Source organism: Corvus hawaiiensis, chromosome 4, assembly GCF_020740725.1.
Source record: "Corvus hawaiiensis isolate bCorHaw1 chromosome 4, bCorHaw1.pri.cur, whole genome shotgun sequence".
Lineage (NCBI taxonomy): Eukaryota > Metazoa > Chordata > Aves > Passeriformes > Corvidae > Corvus > Corvus hawaiiensis.
In genome coordinates, this window is record NC_063216.1 from 3,288,615 (window position 1) to 3,316,412 (window position 27,798).

Below are 27,798 nucleotides of genomic sequence, written 5' to 3' on the forward strand. Positions count from 1 at the left end.
CTTTTAAGCTAAGAATGCCTTTGCTCTATTATTTATGAGGCTTAAAAGTTCCTAGTCGTGGAAGTTTGGTTTTGTCGATAGTAGAAAAAACTTGCGTAGCAATTACTGAAGTTGCAGGTGGAGTAATGAAGTGTCAGTCGTTTTGCATAACCTACAAAAGCTGCATGAAATGTTAAGTGACAAACTGCTGAATGGCAAGGGTTGTAGGAACAAGTAAAATTCGTTGTCAAACATCTGATTTGATCAGAATATTTTACAGAGACGTTTGGGGCAGACGCACTTATGGAAGCAATTGTGGTGCCCTACAGAAATGTTGTAGGTAGATAGCTCACAAGCTTGTTTTAAATGCAAGGGACACTTCCCTGTGAAGATTCATGCCAACAGCTCTCATTTTGGTTTGTGATCACTTCTTCTAACCACCTCAGAGAATGCAGCTCAGGGAACCAACCTTCCAGTGAACAGGACAGAGTTTCCGGGGGCTCTGTGTGCTTTGTAGGTGTGACTTTTTTGCACAGCTCAGCACCCGTTTGAGCCCAGATTTTCAGCAGTATATTCTCTCTCTGCAGCTTTGGGGCTGTGCTGGTACAATTTTTCCTAGTTTAACCAGGATTTTAGTTCCGTGTTTTAGTGCTATGTTGGAGATGCAAAACTTGGAATTGGCTTCCAGGCACTTGCTTTTCCCACTGTGCTTGAAAGAGGGTTCCTCAGGTTTATTTCTAGAAGTGTAAAGATATACTAAGAACCACTTGGGTTAGTCTGTTTTCTAAACTTCCCCTCACTTTTTGGGTTGATTTTTTTTTTCCCGACTTTTTTTTTCTTCAGACTTGAAATTCTTACGTTAAAGCAAGAAAAACGTCATCAAGTGTCTTTATATTTAAAGTATTTAAATAAATATTCAGCTTGCTGCTGACCTCACTGTCTCTGTACACAATTCTGTGCTTATCTGATTCAAGTGGAACGGAGAGCATTCCAGGCTTGTAACAAGCCCACCTACAATGTCAATTAGTATCGTTAGACACAGAGAATCAGTATTATGCCACTAAATATTGCTTTTAATTAGAAGAGGTGTAAGAAATACACATTTCCTGTTATTTAAACATATGCACTAATCATTATGATCACTTTTTGTACCACTGAGTAGTGAAAAATTCAGCTTGTAAAAGCATTTTACCATTTTCAGAATTTTGCTGGTGTAGTTTTTTTGAAATACAGCAGATGGCTCTATTGTTAATGATTTTCCTTGCCTAGTTATTCATTTTACAAGATACTTATCCATCTGAATATATCCAGTAATTTCCTTATTTCAGTCTTTTGCTTTTTCTTTGTGGTTAGGCATAAAAATAAGAATTTATTTGTGCTCTACATACATGCAGTGAGGGCCAGGTTTTCAGACTCCAACTCGTCAGAACTGCTGAGAGCCTCCAATTCCAGCTGAATTTTTGTTTTGTTTGTATATTTGTATCATTTGGTGGAGAAAGTCAATCCATAGTATAGTGGATTCAATGCAACACTGTCTTTAGAAGTTTTTGCTGCCTCTGACCAGTTGCTCCTGTCCTTTACAGCAACATACAGCTCCTTCAGCTGTGCTGTTAGAAGTGCTTCCCATACTTCATTGTAAGCTGAGTTTTCAAAGAGTTACAGTTGAAAATTACTCCAAAAAAAGGGTTAACTAGTTTGCTGTGTGGTTTTTGATTGGTTGGCAGTGTTTTAGGGTTTTTTTTTTTAATGGTCACAACCTCAATAATCTGGTTTCCAGCCTTGCTTTGCATGCAGTTTTATCAGTGCAACTGAGGATGTGGTGTGCAGTCCTTAAACTGCTCTCACTTCACTATCCATGATGTCAGCCATGTGGGGAGCACAGAATCCTGGGGTTACAGATGTTTGCATTGCCTTGCTGAGCATGCACACATTCACCAAGGTCCTGGAGCACAAAGCCACCAGAGGTGTTGCAGCCAGTATATTGTATATATAATTTGCCTCTGTTTGAGTTGGTGGCTCCGGACTGCTGTTGTCTCTGAAATAATTCTCCATGGCTACTTTTTTTTTCCTTCTCTAGTGAAGTCCATAAGGACGACAACATCAGACTGGGAGGAGGCACACAGTTACCTTAAATTCTTTTAACCATGCCTTTACCAACTGACTGACATGCCATAAATTCTTATGGAATGTTTAAGAAGCTATTTCTGAGTGAAAGAGGCTGACATCCCTCTAAGGACAGTGACTCACCTGGCAAGAATAACCTCTGCAGTGCTGAGGAGGACATACTGGCAGGGAGCGTTGCACAGCAGTGGCTCTGTGCCACTGCCAAAGGAGCAGTTTTTGGAAAGCTGACCAGGACAAATGCCTAGCACTGAATCAGGGGATTTTGGGTCATTGGTTTAGAGCATCCACTGCCATTTCTTGTGCTTCTTCCAAGTCCTCATGCAGGTTTGAGTGCATGAGCTTCTCAAGAAAACTGACTGCATTTTTGACTCTGCTTTGGGACAGAGAGTACAGTGATTAGTGGTGTTCAGTATCTGGTATATCCTTGTGTGAGTCACATCCATTTCTACAGGAGACACTCAAGTCTGTGCCTAAGTAGTCTCTTGGAATAAACAGTCCTAAGGAACAGAGATGGGTGCCTGACTCCCCCATGCTAGTTGTAACTATTGTGGATTTCTTCATCATGGTGTCTTTAAAGAGTTCTTGTCCATAGGGTGAAAGGTGGCCATTTTTTAACTTCTGTTTCTTGACAAAGACATCAGAAACAGCCAAGGAAGGCAGACCAGGAAGGGAAAGATGAACTTGCCGTGGGAAAGGAATACTTCAGTAAAGCTGTTGATGACTTAATTGCATATTTCGCTCAGATAGAAGATTTTTATTGTGGAAAACCGTATTACCTTATTACAAAGTCTTTACTGTGTAACAATTCATAATCATTAAGATATGCAGACTAGGAAAGAGGTGGAGGAAGTGATTAAGTAAAAGTACTTTAAAAGTGAAAACTTGATCTATGTCATTTTGACTGTGAAAACTGCTCCTTTTATGCCACACTTTGGGAAGCTAAGGGAGCACAGCAGTGGCATGTGAAAGATACTTGTTGTCTTTATATATATCTAAACAAGGACCTGTGTAAAGAACAGGAAAAAGTGATGTATGTTCTTCTGCAGCTCTCCTAATGTATGGGTTTCGAAAAATTTTTTCGTAGGTCATTAAACAATTAGTGAAATAAATTGTATGTCGAGATACTGACAAATGTAAACATTGAATTTAAAGGGAATGAGTTAGTGCTAAAACAAACCAACTTCTAAAGTCTCTAGCACAAAAAATCCTGCAAGAAGTAGCAGAAGACTGTGGAAGCAATAAGGTCTCTGATGAGCAGGGGAAAATTAAAACACATTAAGTAAGTGAGAAGAAATGGTTTTAGATCCTTTGATGCTGTTGATCCCAAAGTGAACAGAAGTAACATAGCCAAACAGCGAGGAAAAGCTTTGTGTTGCAGCTCACAGGAGAGAAAGAGGGTTTGGAACATCGCAAAATAATGCTGGTCTACACAAAGTTTTTACCTCAGCTCTAAATAAAGTTTTTATACGGGTTAATGTAAGGGAAGGCAAACTCTAAGATGCCAATAGCTGTTGTTGTTCTGAGCACTTTCTTGCAAAGATTTGTTCTGAGCAAGGTTATGTGGTGTGGCTGTAAACATGCTAGCAGTCATCTGAATGCAAGGGCTGACTTCCTCCTTCCTCCATGAACCAAAACTTCTTCCAAGTGACTGTTCCATGGAAAATGAGAGACCAAAGAAACCAAACTAGCAAAATTGACTGAAAAGCAAGGCATGCTTTGCTCACATGCAGCTAACGTAGGAAACAAGACTACTGAATAAATAATAATACTTGGCACTTAGTACTTTGTCTTTAAAGCACATACTGACCTTAGCAGAGTAAATCTTACAATTACCTTGTGAAATATGAGACAAAGATAGTAACAGACAAAAGTCAAACTGAGATCAGTTGTGAGTTTCTGGCTTTAAGTCTTGTGCTCAGCCCAAAAGTCAGGGCTTCCTCCTCAGCAGCATGTCAGTTGTATTGTGTGTTGGTTTAATTATGTGTCTGCAAGTTCAGCTGTAGTTTGATACTGTCAGTCAGTTATTAGAGCCCAGAGCATTTCCAAATGAAAGGCAAGCCAAGGGAGGAGGCTTGGTGACACAGAAAAAACAAAATTTCAATTTGTCTCTTGTTTTACTTGCCTGAAATACAACCAACTGTATTGAGTTGACAGTGTTTCTGTAAAGGGTACACTCTACCTGTAAAACATCCTTCAGAAATCAGGGGCAATATGTGTCTGTCTTCTTCTGGAAGCAGCTCCTGTCTGTGGATGTGAGCTGTCTCTGAATGCTCTCCAGGGTGACAGACCATGTTAAGCTCTAGTCTGCAGGTCCAGTATGGGGCTGGGGGCAAGTCAGTGAGTCCTTACTCTTAGGAGTGTGTGGGGAGAGTACTTAGCACTGACTGGTGACTGAGGCTTTCTTGGTCACTGTCTTGAATGCAGAAGTGGTTGCAGTTGGCTGCTTAAGGGGCTTATCAGGACTGACTGTTGCTGTGGAATTATGTTGGGAGTTGATCACTTCCCTGTCTGCTGCAGCAGATGTCCTGCATTCTGCATAGTCTGTGGTTGTTCTGCATCTTCAAAGCTCTAGTTAACATCACTGAAAGTTTAGTGCAAAGAACAAGCTCAAAACACACTGCAGAAAACCGAGGTGCCGTGTGACAGTCTGTCTCAAAGGTTTGAATGGTATCATGGACTAAGAAAGTTTTTGAATTAGGAGTAAGATCAAAAGATGGAGTATCTTTAAATACAATCAGCCTAAAAGAGGTTGGTACAGAACCAAGTGACTTCATTTGTTCAGGTACAGAATGGGGAGAAATGAAAAAGCTGGCAGTATGAAAATGCAGATAACAGCATGTTCAGTAAGGCACTACAAGGATGCTCCCTTAAATGAGGTAATTGCCTACAAGCTTAGCAGTGATACTGCAGCTAATCACTGGAAATAATGTAGGCGTGATAGATAAGCTTGGAGTTGAAAAGTTCCAACAATGCAATCACAATATCCTCAGGTTTGAATTACTGATGAGAGGCCGTACAAAGACTAGTAGCAAAAAAAAAAAAAAAAAAGAAAGTGGGGCTTGAGTAAAGCAGACCTTGAAGGAATGTGAAATGAGACTTAAAAATCTGTCTGGAACTCGGTAATATATGTGTAGGGAATCAGAAGTGAAGGAATGGAAACTGATTGAGACAGGCTAGGGCAGGCTCTCATGAAAAGTCTTTCCAGTTGAGTCAACAGAACCCTGCATGGGTAAGTAGAGGGCAGAAGTAATACTTAAGAGAAACAAAGATGTTGGGGGAAAAATAAAGATACAAAGAGTCTGTGAAGTGAGAAGAGAGTTAGAGTGCATACAGTGAAGCCTCATTTGTTTGCAGTTTGTTAAAAACCCAGACGTGCATGCAATGGTGCATTTTGTTATGCATTTATTTATGTGCTTACTGAGCTGTGCCTGCCTACACAGCCATATCTGAGGGGAGATCTTTATCGGGGACCATTCCTATTTGTCAGAGCAGGATGCCTGGCAACTCTGCTAATTTTCTGCAAGGTCTGTTCTATTAATGGTATTCTCCTGTAATCAGAAAATAAGAATATACACCCTCCAACGAAGTCAAAGAGGAAATACCAGTGTAAAACAGATGACTTGTCAGCTCTGTACCTGTTTGTTTGATTTTTATGTTACCCACACCACCACTTGACTTTCTCTCTCAACCATCCCCACTTACAAATAGAAACTCTGCTATTTCCAAGCACTTCTCACCAGAAGAACACCAAATCAGGAAGCCAGAAGATGGGTTTGAGGTTGCAGAATGACTTCCAGCATGTCATCACTTTTGACAGCTCTCCTTGCCTCTCTGATTTTCTGTGTGTCAAATTAACATTTGCACGTTTTGTAGAGCCTCTGTGAGGCTTAGTAAATTAAGATATAAACAGAAATATGTTCCTCTCGATAGAAGGTAGAAATTTTTTTGTGTTTGTGCATGAAGATGAAATACCCTTGGTCACGATTCAAATTGGGAAATGGAGCAAGAGAAGGTCTGGAAATTTTCTGGCGGGAGCTGCTGGCTGTGATTTCCTGTACAGCCAACCCTGGGAGTGGCAGTGGTGGTGGAAGCCGGCAGAGCTCCAGGCTGATGCTTTGTGTACTGCAGGAGACAGGAGCAGCAGGGAGGTCCCCTTCCTTCAGCCATTCTCGTGGCACTCTTCCCAAAATGTTCTTCCAAATGGGAGAGTTTTGCCATGTTTCCCGTACGCCTGTTCTGTCGTGCTTTGGTGTTCTCTCTGCACTGAGCAAAGTGGAGCTGTGGAGGGGCAGGAGTGTGACAGCTCCTTGGAAATCCCAGGCTTGTCCTATGCTGTGAGGAGAAGGGTTTGAACACTGATTTCTGCTCCTTGACCTTTAAGAAAGTGGCTATTCTTTATGCTTCAACCTCTGGAACTGGTTGTGGAATAGCAGGTTGCAGTGAGTGGGCAGGTACTGACAGAGTAGCACACTGCTGAGAGGGGTCAACCTTCTATTAGCAAATTATCCTCAGTGCCTGAATAGCACTTTATTTTTGCTGATATTCGAGATCTTTCCAAAACATGTTAATTATGGAATATCTAAATGGTATACTTTCAATTTATAACAAGTGATGCAGAGAGGTGAGAAAGCACCCCTGTTGGGTTAATTTTCCCCATGAATGAAACCTTGTTTCTATGTTAAATAACTTGTTAGAATTTGCGTTAAAACTTCTCAAGTTTCATATCACCTCAGACTCAGAAATTGTTGCACAGTGAATAGTTCTACTCAAACATGCCAGCAAAATAACAGGGCTTCCTGGCAAAAAACTTTGCATCTGGGAAGCTCTGGTATTGAGGGTAATGGCTTGAGAGAATGCAATTTTAAAACATGGAAATATTATGTAAAATCAATAGATGTACTGGGTACTATTTATTTCTCTGATATTTCGGGTTGGGTTTTTTTATTCTGTCAGCAGCAGGTGTTAAATTCTACTAAACCAGTGAAAAATAGAAATAAATATTTAATTTACTGTATCTATCAATTATATTATATTGGCTTATGAAATATTGAAGTATCTTTTAAGAGATTGCAAGTAGGAGCACTAGTTAGAAAATCCAGTCCCTTAACAGAAACTTAATATAGATTGGAAATAAACTAAGCATGATTTTAAGGTTGCAGGTCCTGGATATTTTTTTGTTGCTTTTTAAGGTATCAAGGCTTAGTGGTTGTGCCTGTCTAATTTGAAGATACTTGCTCATGGCAGCAGCAATGTGGATTTAGACTTCTAAAGAGAAATGTGTTAAGTGGAAAAATACAACAGGAATATGTGATCTTGAACATCATTAGGTTATTTTAAAAGCTCTGGATACTCACTTGAATCTACCCATTTAATCACAAGGACACAGTGAAAACAAAGAGGCATAACAAGAGATGAGTACAAATATAAGAGAAATACCTGTTGAGCCATTAAAGTGGGGCAGAAACTAGTCACTATGAAACAAGAAATTTCCTGTGAGGAGGGCATGGATTGTTTCCTTACTTGAATGTTAATAAAGCTGTATGTTAAAATACACTGATACCAATATAAAGACATTCATGAGCTTTTAACAAATCATGTCCTAATGGTGCTGATGCTGCATTTTGAAGTGTTACCTGATGAAGTGCAGAGAAACAGACTGAATACCCCAGCTGACTGCTGGGCTGCATGAACTCATTCCTCACTGAGCTACACGAGACTGGTCAAATACAAATGCATTTATCACAGAATCAGAATATACTGAGTTGGAAGGGACCCATCAGCATCACTGAGTGCAGCTCCTGGCCCTGCACAGGACACCCCAAGAGTCACACCATGTGTCTGAGAGCAATGTCCAAATGCTTCCTGAACTCTGTCAGGCTTGGTGCTGTGACCACCCCGGTGGGGAGCCTGTTCCAGTGCCCAGACACCCTCTGGGTGAAAAACCTTTTCCTCATATCCAGCCTAAACCTCCCCTGACTCAGCTTCATGCAGTTCCCTCAAGTCTTGTCACTGGTCGTGAGAGTGAAGAGATCAGTGCCTGCCTCTGCTCTGCCCCTCACAAGGAAGCTGTAACTGCACTGAGGTGTCCCCTCAGTCTCCTCCGGGCTGAGCAAACCAAGTGCCCTCAGCTGCTCCTCACACAGCTTCCCCTCAAGGCCCCTAGCCATCCTCGTGGCCTCCTTTGGATGCTCTCTAATAGTTTAATGTCTTTTTTATACTGTGGCACCCCAAGCTGCCCCCAGGACTTGAGGTGAGGCCACCCCAGTGCAGAGCAGAGCAGGACAATCCCCTCCCTTGCCTGGCTGGTGATGCTGTGCCTGATGCCCCCCAGGACATGGTTGGTCCTCCTGGCTGCTTGTGTTTGACATTGTTCCTTCCTTATAAATGTCAAGTTTTCACCAGAATTCCAAAGGCCTGCCTAACAGACTTTGTCAGTCTATTTGAGTCATGTTCTCAAAGGAAAAGACTGCTATCAGAACATGAACATAGGACATAGCAATACTCAGAAATATGCTCATTACAATGGTGTTTGGAAAGAGACTCTTCCAGCTTGCCTCTGTGGTTGCTTGCAGTGTTTTTGATGAGTTATACAAGGAACTTGAATTTCCTTGGCAGGTACTTGGGTTACTTGGGGTCTGTCTCCCAGCCATTCTGTGTTCCTCTTGATTCTTGTGGCTCAAATTGTGTTGGGGGGATTTTGGAAAGAACGGAAGATATTCCCTTCTTTGACACTATACTTTGGAATTTCATCCTCTGGGAAATGTTCCTGATTTGATTTTGTTGTTTGGTTGTTTTTTTTTTTTTTTTTTTTTTTTTTATTCCTTTTCAGAAATTGTAGTTTTAGAATTCAGCATCTCTCGGATAAGACAAATGAAGATTTCTGCCTGTGCTTACTTTACAGTTACTAGAGACAATAGCTTTACCAGAGGTTTCTGTAGTAGTCCTCATTCTGAGGGAATTTTTCAAAGACAAAATTGACAGCAAAGGCCATAGTCTTCATGGCAAATCAACAGGGATCTGACAGCTGATTGTCTTTTGTACCTTTGATGTTTCTTTCCTGCTAGCATTCAGGCTACAAAGTGATTTCCCTGCAGTGTACAACTGCAGCTGATTTCTAAAGTTGAGTTCTCCCTAAATCTGAGATGTAGAAAAGATTCCTCCTCGGTGATACCAGGACCTCTTCTTGAGTAGAACATCTTCTTTCCATCACCTTTGTAGTCATGTTGCAAATCCAATGTCCAATTTACCAGCCTATCCCAAACATCAGAGGAGTGAAGGAGTGAAGTCTTGCAGTTTGTCATGAAGATCTGTTAATTCACCTCTAACGGACCAAAAAGGAAACAAGGGATGATGTTCCATGTTCCATGCGTCACGTTGCACTTAAATTATGGAATACAAAATTGTGAGTCGTGTATCTTCAAAAGCCTCCTTCCCACTAGTTCTGGAAAGTGAACCTGTGGAGAACTCAAAGGAAGCACAAAGCCTTACTCATAAATGGAGCTTTGGAACAAAGCTGACCCCCAGGATGAGGAAGCAGCTTGGTGGGGTATGATGGAAAGGGATGCTGTGTTTCTCGGGTCTCCTAGTCCCCAGGAAGAGGAGGGCTGGCATGTCTCAGCTGGTTCTCTGCTACCACGATACCATAAATACTGTTGATAGCTAACTAGTTAGGTTTATGTTGTAATCAGGCACTGTGTTTGCAGCTGCTCTGGATCTCAGCAAATTCAGCTTCTCAGCAGCTTGCTTGGTTGCCAGTTGCAGCATGGTTGTGGCTTCAAGGCAGACTCCTCAGGAACTTCAGCTGGATGGACCCTGTGCTATTGTAACAATGCCATTTCCAGTGCCTGGGTTAGAATTACAGCTCAGCTTTAAATTAACTGCCTCCAGAGAGCACTGCAGAAATGCTTGGTTTTTCCCTTGAAGTAAAACAAAAATATCCTAGTAAAATAAACAGAGCTACTCCATGCCCTTGAACAACTTCTTGGTGAGTTCATTTGCAGGGACTTGTTTGTATTATGAAGTAAGCACTGAAGCTGGGAGAGGAACTCAGAAGGAAAGTAAAATATTTTTCTTCTAAAATGTTGATGAGATTAAGTAAAAAAAAAGTTATTCAGAGGTAAAGAGAAGCTTTTAGGTTTGAAGTATTCCTGTGCCTTTTTTTACTGTCATAAGAACACAGTTTTGGAGTGAAACACAGGAACACGCAGAGCACTTTGTCACCTATGTATAAAAGTGCTGCAGATGAGAACAAATAATTACTGATTAGTAACACCTCTGTATTTTGTTGCTCCTTCCTGTCTAATGAATGTCTTGCTCCTGAAAGACAGAAGCAGGAGAGATCTGAGGTTATTTGAGGGGGAATTTTTATGCAGCGGAAGGCAAAGGAAAGGTAAGAACGGAATCAGTTAAAGTCAGAAGGAGGCAACTAATGTGGCTTTTGAGGTACCAGTGGTGCATTTTGTATTTTCATGGCTGTGCCTCCTGTATGGCTTGTGAGTTGTCTACGTTTTCATTTGCTAAATTAGGTGGGACATCACATAAAGAGTAAAATAGTCAGTGAAATGTAGAAAGATTGAGATCATCGTGATCATGCAAAGCTTGCAGATGCCTTTCCACAAAATGTGGTTAGCTACAGCACTGATTTTTATGTTAATTTACTAGTGAATAATTTAAAAAGACCTGTTTACTTTTTAATAAAAAGGAAAGATATAAACTGGCTGAGTGTTCCTAATGTTACTTACAGCTGCCATTGAGCAGATGTTAGGGATTCTTAGTGGTAGGCTAGACCAAAATAAGTTTTATGAATAAACGAACAATTTCTTTCTACTACCAACTCTTTCAGGCTGATTCTCTCCCAAATTCACTATGAATGGCTTTTTAAAGTCTCCTCATAAATAATTACCTTTCTTGTGGCACTTTTTTCTAGGCACTTGGATTTTAATTACAATGATGAACTGTTTTAATAAGTTGTTAAGTAATTTTATCTTTTTAGGACTGAATCCATTTTCTATTTCTCTTTGACTTCATTGGTTCCTGGGATTTTAATCCTTTTAATTCGTGCTAATACACTTTATAAATTCATACTGGAGAAGTAAACAGCATGCAGCAGCATCATTTTCTTTTGAACTCTGTGCACGTACGCCCACCTCAGCTTGCTGGTTATCAATGGTCTCCTGTTACTAGTAACCATTTTGTTTAACTCAGTCATTTGGATCACAGTCAGTATGAAAAGATAGGTAATTAAATGGAGACAATGTGGTTTTGCCTTGGGCTAATGTCTGGGGGCCTTAAAGCCCTCCACGGATGTGAATACAGTGCTTAGTTGATAGATAAGGGATATGTAACACTGCTGTACTTCACCCCAGAACCACATTTTCCAACATAAATACTTACCAGGTACCTTTGCATGGGATTTGACGTTGCTGAACACAGAATTCCTCGCCGCTTTTGTGCTGTTTATGCCAGAAGGAAAGGTACAGACAGGGTGGTCGCACCTCCTGGTGCGACGCTGACACCGTCGCTGCCTCTGCACTTTGGCACGCGACAGCTCAGGAGAACACAGGGGATGTTCTGCTTGACCACCTCTATTTCTGAACGTGTGAGGGAAGAAGTCATTGAGACCAGAGTGAGGCTCTGAAATATTGCTGCAAATTTTACATAGATGGGGGTTTTTTTTCTGTAAGGAAGACATAAAATGTACTGTCTCAATGAATAGTGACATTTAATAACTTGCCACTAAATACCTATGAGGATATATATACACATCTAACACAAAGAGAGTTTGATATTCAATTTCTTTGATTCACAGTATTTCAGTAAAAAGAATGGAATGCCAAAGTTCAAAATGATAATATATATTTCGTGTAAGTTTTTAAAAATGTAAAACCTTTATATAAAATGTGGATTTGAAGACTGGAGTATCATCTTTGTTTTGCCAGTGGTCTGGTGAGATCAGCATTTCTCTATCAGTTTCAATTATTTTTTTAACCAAACCCATGCAGTTAATCAGATTGTTGGTGCTTTTGGTTTGAGATGCTCACCATAATTGCAGTCTGTGGTAAGAGCAGCACACGGGCTGTTGACAAAGGGAGGTGAAGAAACAATGCCCTGGCATATTAAATACCTTTTTATGAGTTGCTGCCTGTTTTTGATGGTGCTTACTGGTCTTTTTTAATTTCCTTCATTCAAGTAGTGCTCAGTAGATACTATGCCAGAAAACTCAGACTGGATTGATCAGCAGCACACCTTCATAAGGCATCCCTTTGAAACAAAATTGTTAGTTTTGCCATGTAAGCATTGTTAATAATGCAATGGGAGGAAAAAAGGATTTCTTAAAAAAACCAGAAGTGTCTTTCCCTGACTGCCAGCAGAGAGGTGCCTCCTGCTTGGAGTGTGGCTGCACAGTCAGGGGTTTTGGTTGTTTTTTTCTTTGAAGGGAGCTGGCAGGTTTTTGGTATTCAGGCTGCCTGAAGAGTTAGAAACATTGCAAAACAACCCCACTGACAGTGGTGAAAACATCTGCCTGTACCTCGAAGTTCTCACCTACACTGCAGCCTACACACGTGGGCTTTTGCAGTTTTGCCAGATGCCAAATTATCAAGGTGGAGAAAAAAAAGGCAACACTCTGAGGGGCAAAATCTTCTGGAGAGCAGGAGTTTTAAGTAAGACTGATGCCCTTTAAAAACAAGCATTGTGATGCCTTATGTATAGGTAAGGCCATCCAGGGTGTTACCCTTTGGATATTTGTTGCATCAGGGGAATCCAGGAAGTCCATGATAAAATCTATGTGTTTGCAGCTTGTTGGTGTTGAAGACGTTAGAGTGTCATAAAAAATAAGCTAAAAGCGCTTCACATTTTCCTAGTAATCACATGATCACCGAAGTGGAATATTCATCCCTCTATGCAAGCCCCCAAGACATCTGTTCTACCTAATTTGTAAAAGCCATGTGGAAACAAACAGATCACAGATGAGTCTGGTGAGATCTGGCACCTTATATTTTTTGCTTTTCGGGCAAAGCCAAAAGGCCAAACATTGACCATTCCAATTGCTCAAGGAGAATACCTTTGATCCTGGAAATCCCCCTGGTACTGAAGCCTTCACCTGTGCCAGCTGCCTTTGATTGTAGGGAACAGTGTGGAAGAGGGGCTGATGCTGCTGTTTGTCCTCTGCATGACAAAGAGGCTGCATGCTGGACAGGTTCTGACTGTGGCATTAAGACATAGACTTTTAAAGCTCAAAAATCAATCCTACCTTTCTCTGGGTAAGAGTAGGAACAGAATCTTAAACTGCTTTTTACATCAAGTGTTGAAAAACACTCAGAATGACATTGAAGTGCCATGATTTTGGCTGTATTATGTATGGTGGATTTTTTTCAATCTTTAAAATTCATAGCACCTTCTTGATAAAGTAGACTGATTTTCTACTTGCTTTATTCAGCGTGGAGTATTTCCAAATTGATTTTAAACAGCTATTTCTTCAATTTGAGTAATTTTGTTACGAGCTAATAGACAATACGTAAGTGTACCTGAGATTTAACGTTAACATATTTGTTTCAAAGTTGTTACCAACGTTAAAAAGCACAAAGCCAAATGTGGTTGCTAAAACATGGAATGCAATATGCCATGTTTTGCTGTGATTCTAAGCCATCATGCATATTTATTATTTTCTTCCAAATTGCAGTGCTATTACTGGTAGATATATCAGGGTTTCAGCCTCAGTCTGTAATATGTCATGTGCTGGACAACATTTTGAGAGGCTGAGATGTATTGATCCAAAACCAAGAATGCCAAGAGGGTAAAAGCCTGACCTAGACCAGTGCTGTTTTAATTATATCACAGTTTAAGATAGTTTATCATTGCTTAGGTTAATTTAAGTGTGAACAAGAAAAGTGATGCAATGTGTTTCAGCGTTTGCAAAGGAAGCTCAAAGGGGGAGATTTTCAAATCAAGTCCGGTTTCTCCCACAGCACTTTGCTTTTTCCACCCATCCTAGCCAGAGCACGTGGCTCAGTGCTGAGAACCAGAGTGCTTGTGCTCAGTCTGAAAGGAGAGGCCAATCTTTCTGTTGCTTCATCAGTAAGTGCTGGAGGGGGCCATGGGTTTGGGAATCTGGGGCCAGAGCTGTGCCACCAGCACTGCCTCCTGCCCTGGGTGCAGCGTGCTGCGCTCTCAAGCTGAGCTAGGGAGGAGATTTCTCCTGATGTCTCTTTTGTTTTGAATCTTGCTCAAAATCAGGAGCGTGGCAAAAAATAGCCCACAGAATGGCTTGTAGAGGAAACAGCATTGCAAGTGGGTAAGCTGAGAGAAAGGTCTGGTTTTTCCCAGTGATAGTAAGGTTAGGATTAGGTGTTGGGATGTCTTGATTTATTTCTTCTTTCTGCCTTTGGCTGGCCATGTGTCATTAGGCAAACTGCTTCAGTGGTTCCAGTAATGCCATCTGCAAACAGAAATAAGGTTAACGTAGGTCATACACTGTAACACCCCTGGGTGTAGTATGTGGTACACCCTTTTGAAGAAGAAAAACGAGATCATGGCAAAGAGACATGAAATTTTACAAGCGGATAACAATACAGGAATTCGTTAAACTTCTTTGTTGTCCCACGTCTCACTCCTGGGAGGATATACTGCTGCTTCCTCTTTGGAGAGGAAGAGGAGGGGCTGTTCCAGCAGCACGTAATTGCCTGAACTCCTGCACCTTGGCATCTCCCAGCACCGCTTCTGCATGGCAATGTGGGGAGGTGACTGGGAGCATGTTTCCTTCTGTGCTTCAGGGTGGCTCCAAGCCAGGTGCCACCAGTGACAGCGATTCCAGCTGTGGTCTTTGCACCCGGAGCACGTGTCAATTATTTATCTTCTCTTTCTCCGTGCCACACAGGGATTGGATTGGAAGGAATGCTCTAAAAATAGCAAGTGCCTGTGCTATGTAGCCGAGCAACAGAAGGTGGTATGGCTCTTCCTGCTGAACCTTCTGAAGAAGCATTTTAAATGAATACACGAGAAACTAATACTAATTAAGTAATAGTATTCTGTGGAGACCTGTGGTAGACACTGTAACAGTGCATTAGCAAGCTGTGTATAATTCAGCAATGCTGAATTCTTTCAGACTTCATCTACAGGGAATTTTGCATAAGTATGGACTTAATAATTTGTCCCTTTGTGTGCATGTGTAAGTGTTCCTGAGGGCATCGTTTGGCCTGCAGAACCCCTGCTCCTGGAGGTGCTGTACAAGAAAGGCAGCATCCATTCTGAGTCTTGGAAACCAAGCTGGGATGATAGGATGGGTTTTCAAAAGGTTGTCTTACTTGTAAACAGACATTAAATGTGGAGCCCTGTGATGGGATTTTTTTTTCCCCTCTGTGCAGGTACTTTTCTGAAAGGAGTTGCAAAAAATGGGCAGGTCTCAACAGACGAAGTTATAAACCAGCATTTTTCAATGGTAGCTGAGACACAGGCGTGTGAAAACATAAAAGCATATGCACCTAACCAAGTGGTCTGGCAGTGTAGCCGTGTGTCATGGAGCTAAAGCTGCCTGGTGAGCCACTGCTAAAGTGAGTTACCACAGCTTCGTGTTCTGTTCTCCTGGATGGCAAAGTTAAGCTAACGGGGAATGTATTTTATCTTGCTGCTGGGGCAGGATAAGGACATGTAAGTGGGACAATTAGGATAACTCAGCTGACAAGAATTAGCTGCTACATTAGCCTTTTATATCTTGCCCTGCCTCTTATTTTCAGAGGGTTGTTAACCTGGTCACCCTTAGTAAGGCTAATTGTGTATGAATCTGAAGACCCTTAGTTTAGGTGCTCATAAAATAGAAAGATGACTTGCTAATGGGACTTCGTGCACATTTGATACGGTACTGTTTTGTCATTGCTACCTTGTCAGCAGAAACAGCAGGTGGTTTTGCAGGTCCTCTGAGCGGAGTGCCACTTTTTGCCACCAGTCCTGGAAGTCTTGGTAGGATATGTGTTCTCTCAGTTGCAGCAATGAAGATATATTTGTGCTCGTTGCAAATACTTACAAAGTAGCACGGTGTAATTGTCCCTCTGCAAGCATCTCTCTCTAAACTATTGTTTAAAACTGCCAGCCACATCTTTGTTCTTTATTGAGACTAAGGCAGCAACACAGAGTCTGTAGTTATCAGGAGATAATCATTCCCCAAGGGCATTTGAAGCACTTCACAACCAAAAGGTTGTGATTACTCCACGATTGCTATGCTGCTTATTATTCCTTATTGCTTAATTATGGAATCAGAGTGTGCTTCCTGGATGCTGTCATCTAAATAAGATTCTCCACTTCTCATGCTCTGCTTCAATGTTACGTGGACTGGAAAGCTTTGTAGAGTTTCCAGTTGATGTACAGGATAGCAATAGGGCAGGCCAGTTCTGGGAGCTCTTCTGACCTTCTGGGAGACCAGAGCATTCAATCCATGCCCTGCCAAATGCTTGCTGAGAAACCTTGGGCAAGTCCCTCAGCTTCTGGATACCTCAGCTCTGCAACTTTGTTCAGGTGCCACCATAAACGAGGCTGTGTATCTAGAACAGAAATAATGTAATAGACTTCCTCTGAGGTAAATGGCCTGTTTGTGTTGAACCCACAGCCTTGGTGTTACTGGCACCACGTTCTAAGCAGAGCTCGTCCTATCTCCCTGGTTCAGTGAGTCTTACATGACTTGCTGCCTTGAAAGGAAATGTACTGGTGTGGCTTCACATTGGAAAATAGAAGTAGGGAGTGTGGTCTTTTCCAGGCTCACTAGGCCTAGAAATCTACCCTGAATAACTAATTTTGTGAAATGTTGGATTTAATGCTTCATTGAATCGTGTAATCTACTCTAAGGAAGGGGAAAGCCATCCAGCATGTATTTTAACCTTAGCCTTGATTTTTTGAGTGTATACGTTCACAGGAACATGAGAAGATGGGTGATAAAACTCAGGTTTCTAAATCATCACCTAAATTTCCAGGTGAAACTCCTTCTGAACTTAATTCCTTAGACTTGTCTTTGAAAACTTAAATAAGAAATAGACTGGGTGAAACTCCCTTATTATTACAGGGTTGGCACGAGGTCTGCTAAATGAGGTGCCTTTTATGGCAGGGCTTGATTTTTAAATCCCCCTTTTCATTGCTGAAATCCAAAAGTTAATAGCACCTTCCATTGTGGCTCTCTGTGCTGGTGTGGGTCCTCTGTCTTCTGCAAGGGGCTGCCTGCAGTCCTGCTAGCAAGCTCTTGTGTCATAAAAAGAATTTGTGCGGGAAAGAAAAATGTATTGTTTTCATTGTTAGAGGATGCTACTAAATTGGCTGTATGTTTGTCTAATAATCACATCTAAAGCTGATTATTCTGGTAATAGCCTTAAGATATTATTTAAAAATAAATATATAAATGCACAACTTTTGTACTAATACTAGTTTTTAATCTCTTCTTGTTTCTATGAAGTCTGAATGAGATTTTCAAAATTGAATAATAATTTGATCCGTTAATCTTTTGAAGCTAGTAATTTTATTTTCCCCTCTTTGCAGTCTCTGAGGCTCGCAAATGAATAGAGCTTCATTACTGGAGTCTGCATTTAATAACCATTATCCATTATCTTGTAATTAAGACTCCCCGTAACGAATCATGAGGACAATGCAAAAATACATAGTACATTTCTTTAATGAACTGGAAAATGTTCATCTTGTTCTATTTAGTAATGAGTTGCTGAATAGTCGTTAAATCCACTGGAGAATAGAACTAGATGGATTTTGAAGACTATCTTGAGTTTGTGGTTAATCTATTAGAATTAAAATTTCATCTTCTATTTTTATCAACAGCTGATTAGAAGTCATTCTGTTTGACCAAATTGATTAGAAGACCATATACAAGGGCAGCTGTTGTTTAATGAAAGTTTTTAATGAAACTGTACCATAGAGACTTGTAATTATAAGACTTATAAAAGCTTTGACTTACCTTATAGTAGAAAAAAAATGAAGTATTGCACTGAAGGACTTTAAGTGCTACATTTCGAAAGGGAAATTAAAAATATAATTTGGTGATGTTGAAGTTTCACTTCCACTGCTCCTTGTTTTAATGTGACTATCAGATGTTCGTAGTGTCTCTCTGGAAGGGGGCAGCTCTGAAATGTGCAACTCAATTGTCTCTCCTGTGTGCTCCGTTCTTTGCAAAGCTCTATCAACTATTAACTGCCTCTTTTGCACATTGCACTTTCCCTGGAGTTGGAATCCTTCTTGCAAATAGCTGTTTCTCTCCAGAGTGGAAATTGTCACAGGAGGGTGCAATTGAATCACCACTGGGCTGAGATGCTGCCTAGTCTGGAAGCCTACAGCGAAAACTGTGGTCTAAGAAACCCCAAAGTTTGTGATACCATTTGATTGTGTTTAAATCAGCCACAGGAGCATGCCTGGCTTTGTGTTGCCTTGCCATCAGGCTGAGACCCAGCTGTGTGCCAGTCAGCTGTGCCATCAGGAGACACTCTCTGGAGTGTGCTGCAGCACACAGAATGTAGCCAAGGCAACTCCTTAGCTGGAGCCGGTGCTGAAACTCCCTGTCCCTACTCTAGGGGATGTTGTAGAGGCATCATCATTCACATAAGAGACAAAATGGACCCTAAGCCAAATTTGAAGTGGAAGCAGATGCAGTTCCAATTGACTTAAGTGGATGATGCACTACTACATGATGTTTGAATTATCCCTCTTCTTCTCCCAATTACTTTTGATAATTAATGATCCCACAGTACACCTTTTCTAAGAAGTAGGTTCCTAGGGATGAAGTGCGTCCTAATGAAATTAAAGAAGTTTTGTCATTGTATTCTGTCAATGCTGGATCATGCGCTGCAAGGCTCATTATTTTTTGTTAGTTTCTTAGCTTTTTCTTACACTGTACTTCAGGATTTCTTTCAAGCCAAGGCAGAACAGCAAGAATACCCGAGAACGTTACACAAGTATTAAGACAGGCAGTAAAGAATGTTATTCACAAGTGAGAAAGCAGAAAAAAATAAGCCAAGGCTAACTCTTGTTCTTTAAATAATGCAGATGTTTTGACCTTGTAACTGCATTAAATCAGAGCGTGACTTTCAGTGTAGTAACTTGCAATGTTACGATTGCAAAATGCATAAAAGGGGAGTTTTCCCTTGGTTTACAGTATTACACAGCTGGTTTAGTAAACACATCTGAGGTATCTTTCCCTTCTCTTAAAAACAGCTGCAGGAGATACAATACCAGACTGGCAAATGTGAGACTAAGTAGATGCAAAGTTAAATTAAAAAAAAACCTGATTAAAATAGTTTCTATCTCAAAGATCCTTGTGGAAATACTAAAATGTTGATTTATATACACCATGGGGACATATGTGTAGAGGAATGCTTCAGAATTGCTGTGAAGCAGGAGGGCATCACAGGAGGCTGTGAACTTGTATGTGCAGAGGGGCTCTTGTTCTAAAACTGCTATAAAACGTTTTACTTCCTTTCAGGTTCCGATTTTATAAAGACATCTACAGGAAAGGAGGTGGAAAATGCGACCTTTCCCGTTGGCATAGTCATGATGCGAGCCATTAAGGAATACTACTGGCAAACTGGCTACAAGGTAGTTCTCATTTCCTTTGTACAAATTAACCAAACAGGCTCACTCAGAAAGAAATAAGAATGTAATAGGATTGATTTGCTAATATTCCTTTTATTTTTTTTTTTTTTCTGCTTTTGTCTTTTCTCCCTTGAAGAGCTGTTACTTCATTCCATAAAAGCTCATGCAATCAAAGTGTTCCCTGCTGCATTTGGATTTGAATTTTGCTTCACCATTTAAGTGGGGATGTCCACTAATAACAGAGCAAATCTCAGGCTGGCAGTGGCTGACATGCTCCCATAAACCTCAGCAGAGCTGTACAAATTCAGAGCCATCATGTCTCTCCAGTGTACACAACTGGATTTCCTGACTTTGTTCTGGCAGCCCAAGGGATGCATTTTGCTCTTTCTTCCCTTGCCAGAGACGCTTTCCAAGGGGGCAAGGAGGCAGATCCAGTTGTATCCCGTTGCCTGGGATGGAAGGAAGGAGAGAGGGGACAGGGGTTGGAAGAACATTATGTCCTGGTACTTAATGTTTATTGATCAGGTCGCTGTAGAGCGAGGTCAGTGGAGAAAAGGGGAATGTACAGCAATGAACTGTCTGTGCATTCATCCTTGTGCTGAAATATGGAGAAGGGAGGAGATTCCCAGGAGGGCTTAAGCCACCTCTCACTTCCTTTATCCGTGGGCAAGTAGGGGCTGCCAGTTAGATCTGGTGCTGGTGGTCAGCAGTGGGCTTGGTCCTCACCTTCAGCACCAGGAGAAGAAGCCACATCTCTAGCTAAGAGCCTCTCTCCATTTCTGGCCACCCTTCCCTCCTTCTCTAGCTTATCCTTCTGTCCCTTCCACAGGTGGCCTTGCAAGGTACAATGTCAGGACGTGGGATGAGCAGTGGGATGGGGGCTGAGATGGCTCTAGGGTCTGTTGGGCCTTGAGCAATGTGTGACACCAGGTTAGAGGTGTGTCCATCTACTCTCTGTAGCCATCTAGATGAGGCCAGCATGGATCCCTGGGTTATCCCCACTCCTCCTTTCCCCAGCCTGCCTCTCTCTGCCACACAACAGCTGGAGCAGCTCCAATAGTCTTGTTTCTGTGGGAGCACCATCACTGCCCAGCATGAGGCAGCTCCCTCGGGCACCAGTGCCGCTTGCATGAGCTGTGTGCCACAAGTTGGTCCCTGCTGCATTAACACAGCTTTGTCCCCATAACTGGATATAAATGTTGAATTCACCTTTTGCTTTCAAAGGACGCATTCATGGTATGAAATGTGTTGTTAAGAATAAGTGCTCGTGTCCGTGTGCATGTGTGTGTCAGTGAATTAGATGTAAACTGACTTTATGTACTTTTATTAACTGAAGACAATATTATCAGTGGCAAGAAATTTCTAAATGGTTTCTTTAACAAACTAATTTTGCTGCTGTAGGGATGCTTTCTAGCAAGGCGTTGCCTGGGAAAAACAGGTTAATACAGAAATTAAACTTCTTCAAGGAAAGGAACAAGTTGCAGAGTAACATTTATTGACTGATAAGCTGTGGTGGTGATATGAAAAGTGTGCAATATAATGGGAAATAATCTTTTCCTGTCATTATTGAAGGACATACATAAATTGGTTTTTCTGTTGGGAAAACCCCCAATCCAGAAAAACTTATTACTTTTAATAATGTAAGGTGAAGAGAAAATTCTTGAGGAGATGAACTTATTAAGCAAAATAATGAAATGCTGTGAAACAGCAGGAAAGTGGTAGCTGGACTTTGTACTGCTCTTGAATTAAATTCCAACCCCCCTTCCTTTTTACGTTTTTATGGCAGTCAGATGTGCTGTTTGGAAAGCTGGTAAATGGAGGAGAGGACAGGCTTGTCTTTGTCAGCTTTTTTTGCAAAGAAAAGAGCTTTCAGAATCTGCTAAAAGGGGAACGAATTCTGAATGATGGTTTTAATTCTCTTATTAACTCTGTTTTACTTGTTTTTGCCACAGACTATCTCAAAGAGATGTAGCATTTCTAGGAAGAAATCTAAATTCAAATTTCATTAGAATTCCTCTTCCTGAGGGAAAGAAAACACATTCCAACTTTTTTTGCTTATTGTCTAGAAGATGCTTTTCCAGTTGCTGTGCTTTAAATTCTTCTTGAAAATCTAATGTTAACAGATGTTTGCATACACTCACACATCTATTTGTCCATCCACAAAAACACAGTCTTCGTGGTTTGGATTTATCAAGCTTTTCCTGCTTTTGTTCCTTTTAATCTTATTGGAAATATGCCATTATCACAAAGCTCCAGCATGAGAGAAGGATTTATTCTGTGTTTGTTGGTCCTGAAATCACTATATTAAAAAGATTACCAAACACATTTAAAAACAGATACTTTCTGATTCCACTATTATATCCATAAGGCACAAAGAAATCCTCGATGCAGTGAGGTTTCAGGAGCTTACATAAAAAACCAAAATGATAATTCTTGCCGAATGTGAAGGTTAATGGCAGGAGAAAACATAGGGAGAATCAGTGTGTGCTACATGTTGTTCAGATTTACTTTTTTTTTTAATGCAGAAAGAATTTTTCCTGATTCTCCTTGTTTTTCAAGAGTTTAGGTAGCTGCTCCAGGCCAACATTTTGGCATTTTTGATGAGGGATTTGATAGCTGTGTGTCACACGCTCTCTCTCGGGATGAGACGTGTTTAAATGGCACATAACCAAAGGACTGGCATTAGGTGTGTATGCCAAGTGCACAGCAGGTCCATCCCAGGATTCAAGACATGCTTTACCTCAAAGATAAGTTTTCCTTGGTGTTTATGCCTTTACAGACATGGCAGTTCACCTTCAGATATGACACACATCTCGCACCGAATGACTGAAAGCATATCCAGCCTGTGGTGGGGGGACAGAAGTTTTGCAGTTCCTGTGAAGCACAAAGCTTTCAATTTTTGATAAAGACAGGCCTAATTTAATTCCTGTTTGGAAAATTTTAGTGAAAATAAAACCTCTGGTACATTTGAATGTACAGTCAAATCATGTGTAACTTTGCTGCACAGGCTTTTTATAAAATACAACCAGCTCTCACTGCTGTCCAAAGTCAGCTGCCTCAAAAGCAGCATCTTTGGTGTTATTGTTGTGTATTTGTTGTTCTATATTTGGAATTAGATTGGCAGTAGGTGATTATGATATGGGCACTGTGTGATTATGCAGCTGTCCCAGTCCTGCTGATGTTTTTTCCTGGTGTTAAAATCAAGAGTCAAACATGGTTAGAAGGGAAAAAGGGATTTTACCTTGGTGTTTGTTTTAAGGATCCTTAGGTGCACACGGCCAGGTCGAATGCACTGAAATGCACCCCGCAAAATGCCCACCCCAAAAGATCGGGTATAACATTATAGGTCTTGCTAATTAGCAGATCTATCAAAGATTCCCCAATGAGAGGCTTGAGTGAGCCCCCCTCCCCAAGGAGCCTTCCCCTGGATGGTTCTATCTTGGTTTACAGAATGTGCTCTGGAGAGGACCTTGGGCTCTGGGGCACACTGATCCCTAGCTACGAAGCTTCTAAAATGTTTAGTGTCCTGGCTGAACAAACAAGTCCAAGAATGTAGGCAAAAAGCACTGAGAATACAGAAGTTGTAAAAAGGTATAACAGGGGTATAAAAGAAAAGGCAAAAAATCTTCATGGCATCACTGCCTAAATCCCTTGTACTATAGGCAAAGTACTCCCATAAGACCTCAAGCCCAGCTCCTGAGAAGGTGCACAGGGGTGGAAAGTATTGCTCCCTCAGCAATGTTATCTTTGGCAGTGATGGCTGAGGCTTGATAGCTCCCAGTGCTAGTCCAGATCTTGTCCCGTTTGCAGTCAGGCCCTTGCCAGGCAGAGCTGTTACATCACAGGCACTTTGAGGCTGCAGGTGTACAAACATTGACTGCTATTCTATTTTGTTTTTTCTCTCTAAAGGTTGGATTTAAACCTGCTGGGGGCATTAGGACAGCCAAAGAAGCTATTACTTGGCTAATGCTGGTGAAGGAGGAGCTGGGAGTGGAGTGGCTGACACCAGAGCTCTTCCGCCTGGGTGCCAGTAGTTTGCTGGGAGACATTGAGCAACAGGTTGGTTGTTGGCAGCTTACAACTTGAGGAGAACAAAAGTAATCTTTCTAAATGTCCTGGCTTACTGCTTTTGCAGAAGTGGAACATCCATCTAATTCATTATTAATGACAGGTTCACTTCCAGCTCAGTATTTCTTCAGGTTTGAGCTGTCATTACAGGCATCTGGGACACTGATGTTGGAGCAGCTGACCATGGTCTAGGCCATGTTTGCAGTGTAAAATTTTACAAAATTTGGGCAAAAAGGGCTCAGTTTGTGCATGTACAGAGTCTTTTGCAAATGCATGGCGGTGCTGTCCCCTTCACTCCTGGCTGTGACTGAGCCTCACAGGACCTCACAGACCCTTTGTGTCACTGTGCCACAACTGCTCACGGTGTATTTCCATCCCTGTGGAGACACTCACCTCTTATTCTATGTATGGTGCTGCTGATAGAGCATTTTTTACATGTTGGTTGTTCCCTGGGGAAGAAACTTGCACGGGGTACCCACCCAAAGGATGTGGTATGATTGGGAACAGTGTAGTGTCATAGGAACTGCCAAAACGTGGGGGCTTCTGGACTTGGCTCCCATGTTCATTAATCCCAGGAGAAGAGGTGATATTACCTTTAACCAAGAAAAATATCCGAGAGTCATTATCCTGTTGCTGCTGCTGGGAAAACATGAGGTATGGGGGATTTGAGGGAGGACAAAAGCACCAGTCTTTTCCCTTTCCTTACCTTTCCTAGCAACTGAAATACTGACATGTTTTAAGAAATATAGAACAGCTGAGAGGTGTCAGGTTAATATTCATGACTGCTGAAAACCCCTGGCTCGCTCCTGCAATGAGAATAATACTGTCTTTCTCCCTCTGCCTCACTCTTGACCTAAAATTATGTCCCTGGTTATGACAGAGCAGCATGAGCTTTCTCCTTGCCACTGCCATCACTGCTGGGTGTTAGAACACAGCCAGTGATTGTGTTGCACCATTTGTCCTGATTTCTTAAGGGTCGTATCTTTTATCTGCCAGGGATTGCACAAATGCCCCAGCCATGACCAAAGCTCTTCTGTACTATGCTGCCTAGAAACATGGAAGATAAAATGTCCCAGGCATTATGTTCAATAAAGCAAACATACTGAAGTAGTCTAAACCAGATGACAGAGGAAAGCATTGACTTCTACCTGGCTCTTTTTGAAATCTTAGTTGAGAGCAACAAGAGTCTTTGCTTTTTACTTTTTCTTTCCAAACACAGCAGCAAGAGCCCTTAGTTCATATCCTACAAACAAATATATTAAGGGATATTACATCATATTTTATGTACACACACAAACAAATATCTATCATCTTCATCTAGCATGCCTTTAATTTGTTGCTTCCTTGACACTTGCAGCTTTATAGTCATATATAATTCCATCATAAATTCTCTTTTTTTCTTGCAGATTTTCTATCATGTGACTGGCTCTTATGCACTTCAGCATGAACTGGCAATGGCTTAGACACAAAACCAACTCAGGATCACTTTTACAGAAGAGGTCTTTAGGCAAACAGCATTCAGAAGTCTTCTGACAACCAAGTGCATATGACAGAATTAAAGGCCTAATTCTCCCTTCTTCACAGTTTATGGTATTTAAAAATATGCTCAAGTCTGCTGGTTGTACTTGATCCAAAAGCAGAAGAAAATGGCATTTCTGAAATAGTTAAATAGTTAATACTTACAGATTTGCAAAGTTAATCTTGCAAAGTTCCTCAGACCAGCCTGAAAAGCTTATTAATGGCAACACTGAAATACTATGAAAAAGATTTAGGTGGCCTGGTAACACTTTGCAGTCGGAGAATATGAAATATCTATGGAATGTTTCAGATTGCTAATTAAGAGCTACTGATCTTGGAATAGATTTCCATTCACCTCAGACAAAATCTTCTGGCACAGATGTGTTGCACTATTAATTGTTCCGTTGATTCAGTTTCAAGCATTGTAAGGGGAAAGGAGAATGAAACTTGGCTATTACTTCTCTTTTATAAAATGTCTTCTGTAGCAAAAAAAAAAAAGCAAAAAAAACCAGACTTCTTTTTTATTTTTTGTATTTTTCCCCCCAAACTTGGGCGCAGACATCCATATTTAGACCCTTGAATAAAAGTGGCTTGATTTCTAGAAGAGCTGAGTATCCACAGTTGCTCCTGACGTTAATGGGAGCTCTGGGTGATCAGAACAACTGAAAATCAAGCAGTCTCTATATAGGTGCCTAACTATGCATTCAGGGGCCTATTTTTAGGCATTTCACTCTTAAAATTTTAGTCTAACTTGCTTAGAAGCTCCAGTTCCTGTCTCCTGTCATTTTAAAACACATTCATGCAAATCTTTCCATTTTGGTGTAGGGGGGTTTGGCTGTCAGTTTGCAGGTGTCACTGCTAGGCTGGCTGAACTTCAACTTTGCCATTCCAAAAGAAACACTTGAATTTAAAAGATGATCTGAATTGCGTCCTATATGGGGTTTAGTGCTTTAATGTAAAAAATGTGCTTTTTTTCAGAGCACATTAAGAATAATACCCAAATCACCAACACCTTTTGAATATCAGACTGGAGCTAGTAGATGCATTATATCAGAAGTGCATTCTGCTCACTTAGCAGAGTTGTACTAAAAACTTAATTATCTTGTCATCATGACTAGTCTCACTGACTTAAGTAGGTCTCATCATGGAAGTATGAGGAGGAGGAGGATTTTGCTGTAAATCAAGCTACAAGGTGCATTTATTACAAAGAGATTTATTATAAAGATAATAACTCAGTTATTTATCTGGCTCTACCGCCTGAATCACTAGTGTGCTACAAAACACCTTGGACAGATAGGAGAGCTGATTAGGGGGAAAGAAGTCAAGAAAAACAACATACACAGAAAGCAAAATCCTCTATGTAGTGCTCAGGATTAAAAATGGGCCTTAATTTCTCAGGAAGTAGTTCATCCAAGGCTTTCAGTCTGTTTCTGCTTTAGGTCTCAACGCAGAAGGTGAGGCTGAGCTGTGACTCTATTTTCACGTTTGTTTTCCTGAAAAGTGGCCCTTTTTACCGTGAGTTTTCCTTCTGATTTCATTGCCAGTTCCATCAAGGAAAAATCCAAGTGCCTGTTTGCATATTGAGAGGAAAATTCTGCTGCTGAGCTTTCAGAAATACAGAGCCTCTTATGTGAAGTCAGCTCCCACCAGGTGCTTGCCAGGCTGACCCTCTGCCGTGCCCTCCCAGCCACCACACACTGGATTTTGCTGCTGTTTAGCTCTATAAATGTTATTAAATGTTATAAATGTCCATACTTCCATAGAGGGAAGTAACACCACTTGCAAACCACATTTTTTTTGTTGTTGTTTGTCTTTTGGACAATTAGGCTGACGATAGAAACTATTTTTTGGAGATGCTTTAGTTACTAGGTGGAAGACTCTGTGTAGTTCCTTAAAATTAATGGAGGTCCAACTTTGCCACCTCACTGTGTAAGGTGAGAACAACCTCAGTGTGTCTCCATGGGAACTGTGTTGAGGAAAGAAGTTGCCAGGAGGAATTCTGTCAACAGTTTTGATGTGCACATGGGCTGCTGCTGGTTACTTCAGGGGTGACAGGCTCCCTTTGCAGAGGGGGAGGTTCCTGAAAAGTCAAGGATAGCCACTTCCCTTTTCCATGAACATTAAAAACACACCTATGTGAAATACTGTGCAACTCCGAGCCAACCAGTGTTTTCAGAGAAGCTGGATTGGAAAGTAGTTTATACATTTTTTTCTGTTGAAACCTTTATATTTTTGTCAAAAAAGAAAAAAAGTAACAGAGTCTGTAAACACATCCAAATAAAGATGATTCTGGTTTGAGGGTTGTTCTTTTTCGAGGAATGAGCAGAAGGCTCAGTGTTTCAGAGCAACTGGTTGTCTTTAACTCCATGGTGTTTCAAGTTACATCCACATTGTCTCTGTCTGTGGGCCACCAGTATGCCCCAGAGCCTCGTCTTCCAGCCCTCCTGCAGAAGCTGCTGGTACCAGCCAACAATTCCTCTGCTGACAGCCATGAGGGATGTGAGGGGTTAAACCTGGGCCAGGGATCCCATCAGGAGCAGC

General features: G+C 41.2%; 1 protein-coding gene across 3 annotated transcripts in view; it reads left to right on the forward strand.

Annotated features, from left to right (window-relative positions):
- Positions 1 to 27,555, forward strand: part of DERA (deoxyribose-phosphate aldolase) — a 48,103-nt gene extending 20,548 nt beyond the window's left edge. For 2 of the 3 annotated variants that reach the window (XM_048301286.1, XM_048301285.1), the window contains exons 7-9: positions 19,562 to 19,674; positions 23,581 to 23,730; positions 25,146 to 27,555. In XM_048301286.1, coding sequence (XP_048157243.1) covers positions 19,562 to 19,674; positions 23,581 to 23,730; positions 25,146 to 25,202 — 320 coding nt within the window. In that variant the 3' untranslated portion in view covers positions 25,203 to 27,555. The remainder of the gene's footprint in view (positions 1 to 19,561; positions 19,675 to 23,580; positions 23,731 to 25,145) is intronic. The other variant, XM_048301287.1, reaches the window with a different exon arrangement.
- The last annotated feature ends 243 nt before the right edge of the window (positions 27,556 to 27,798 follow it).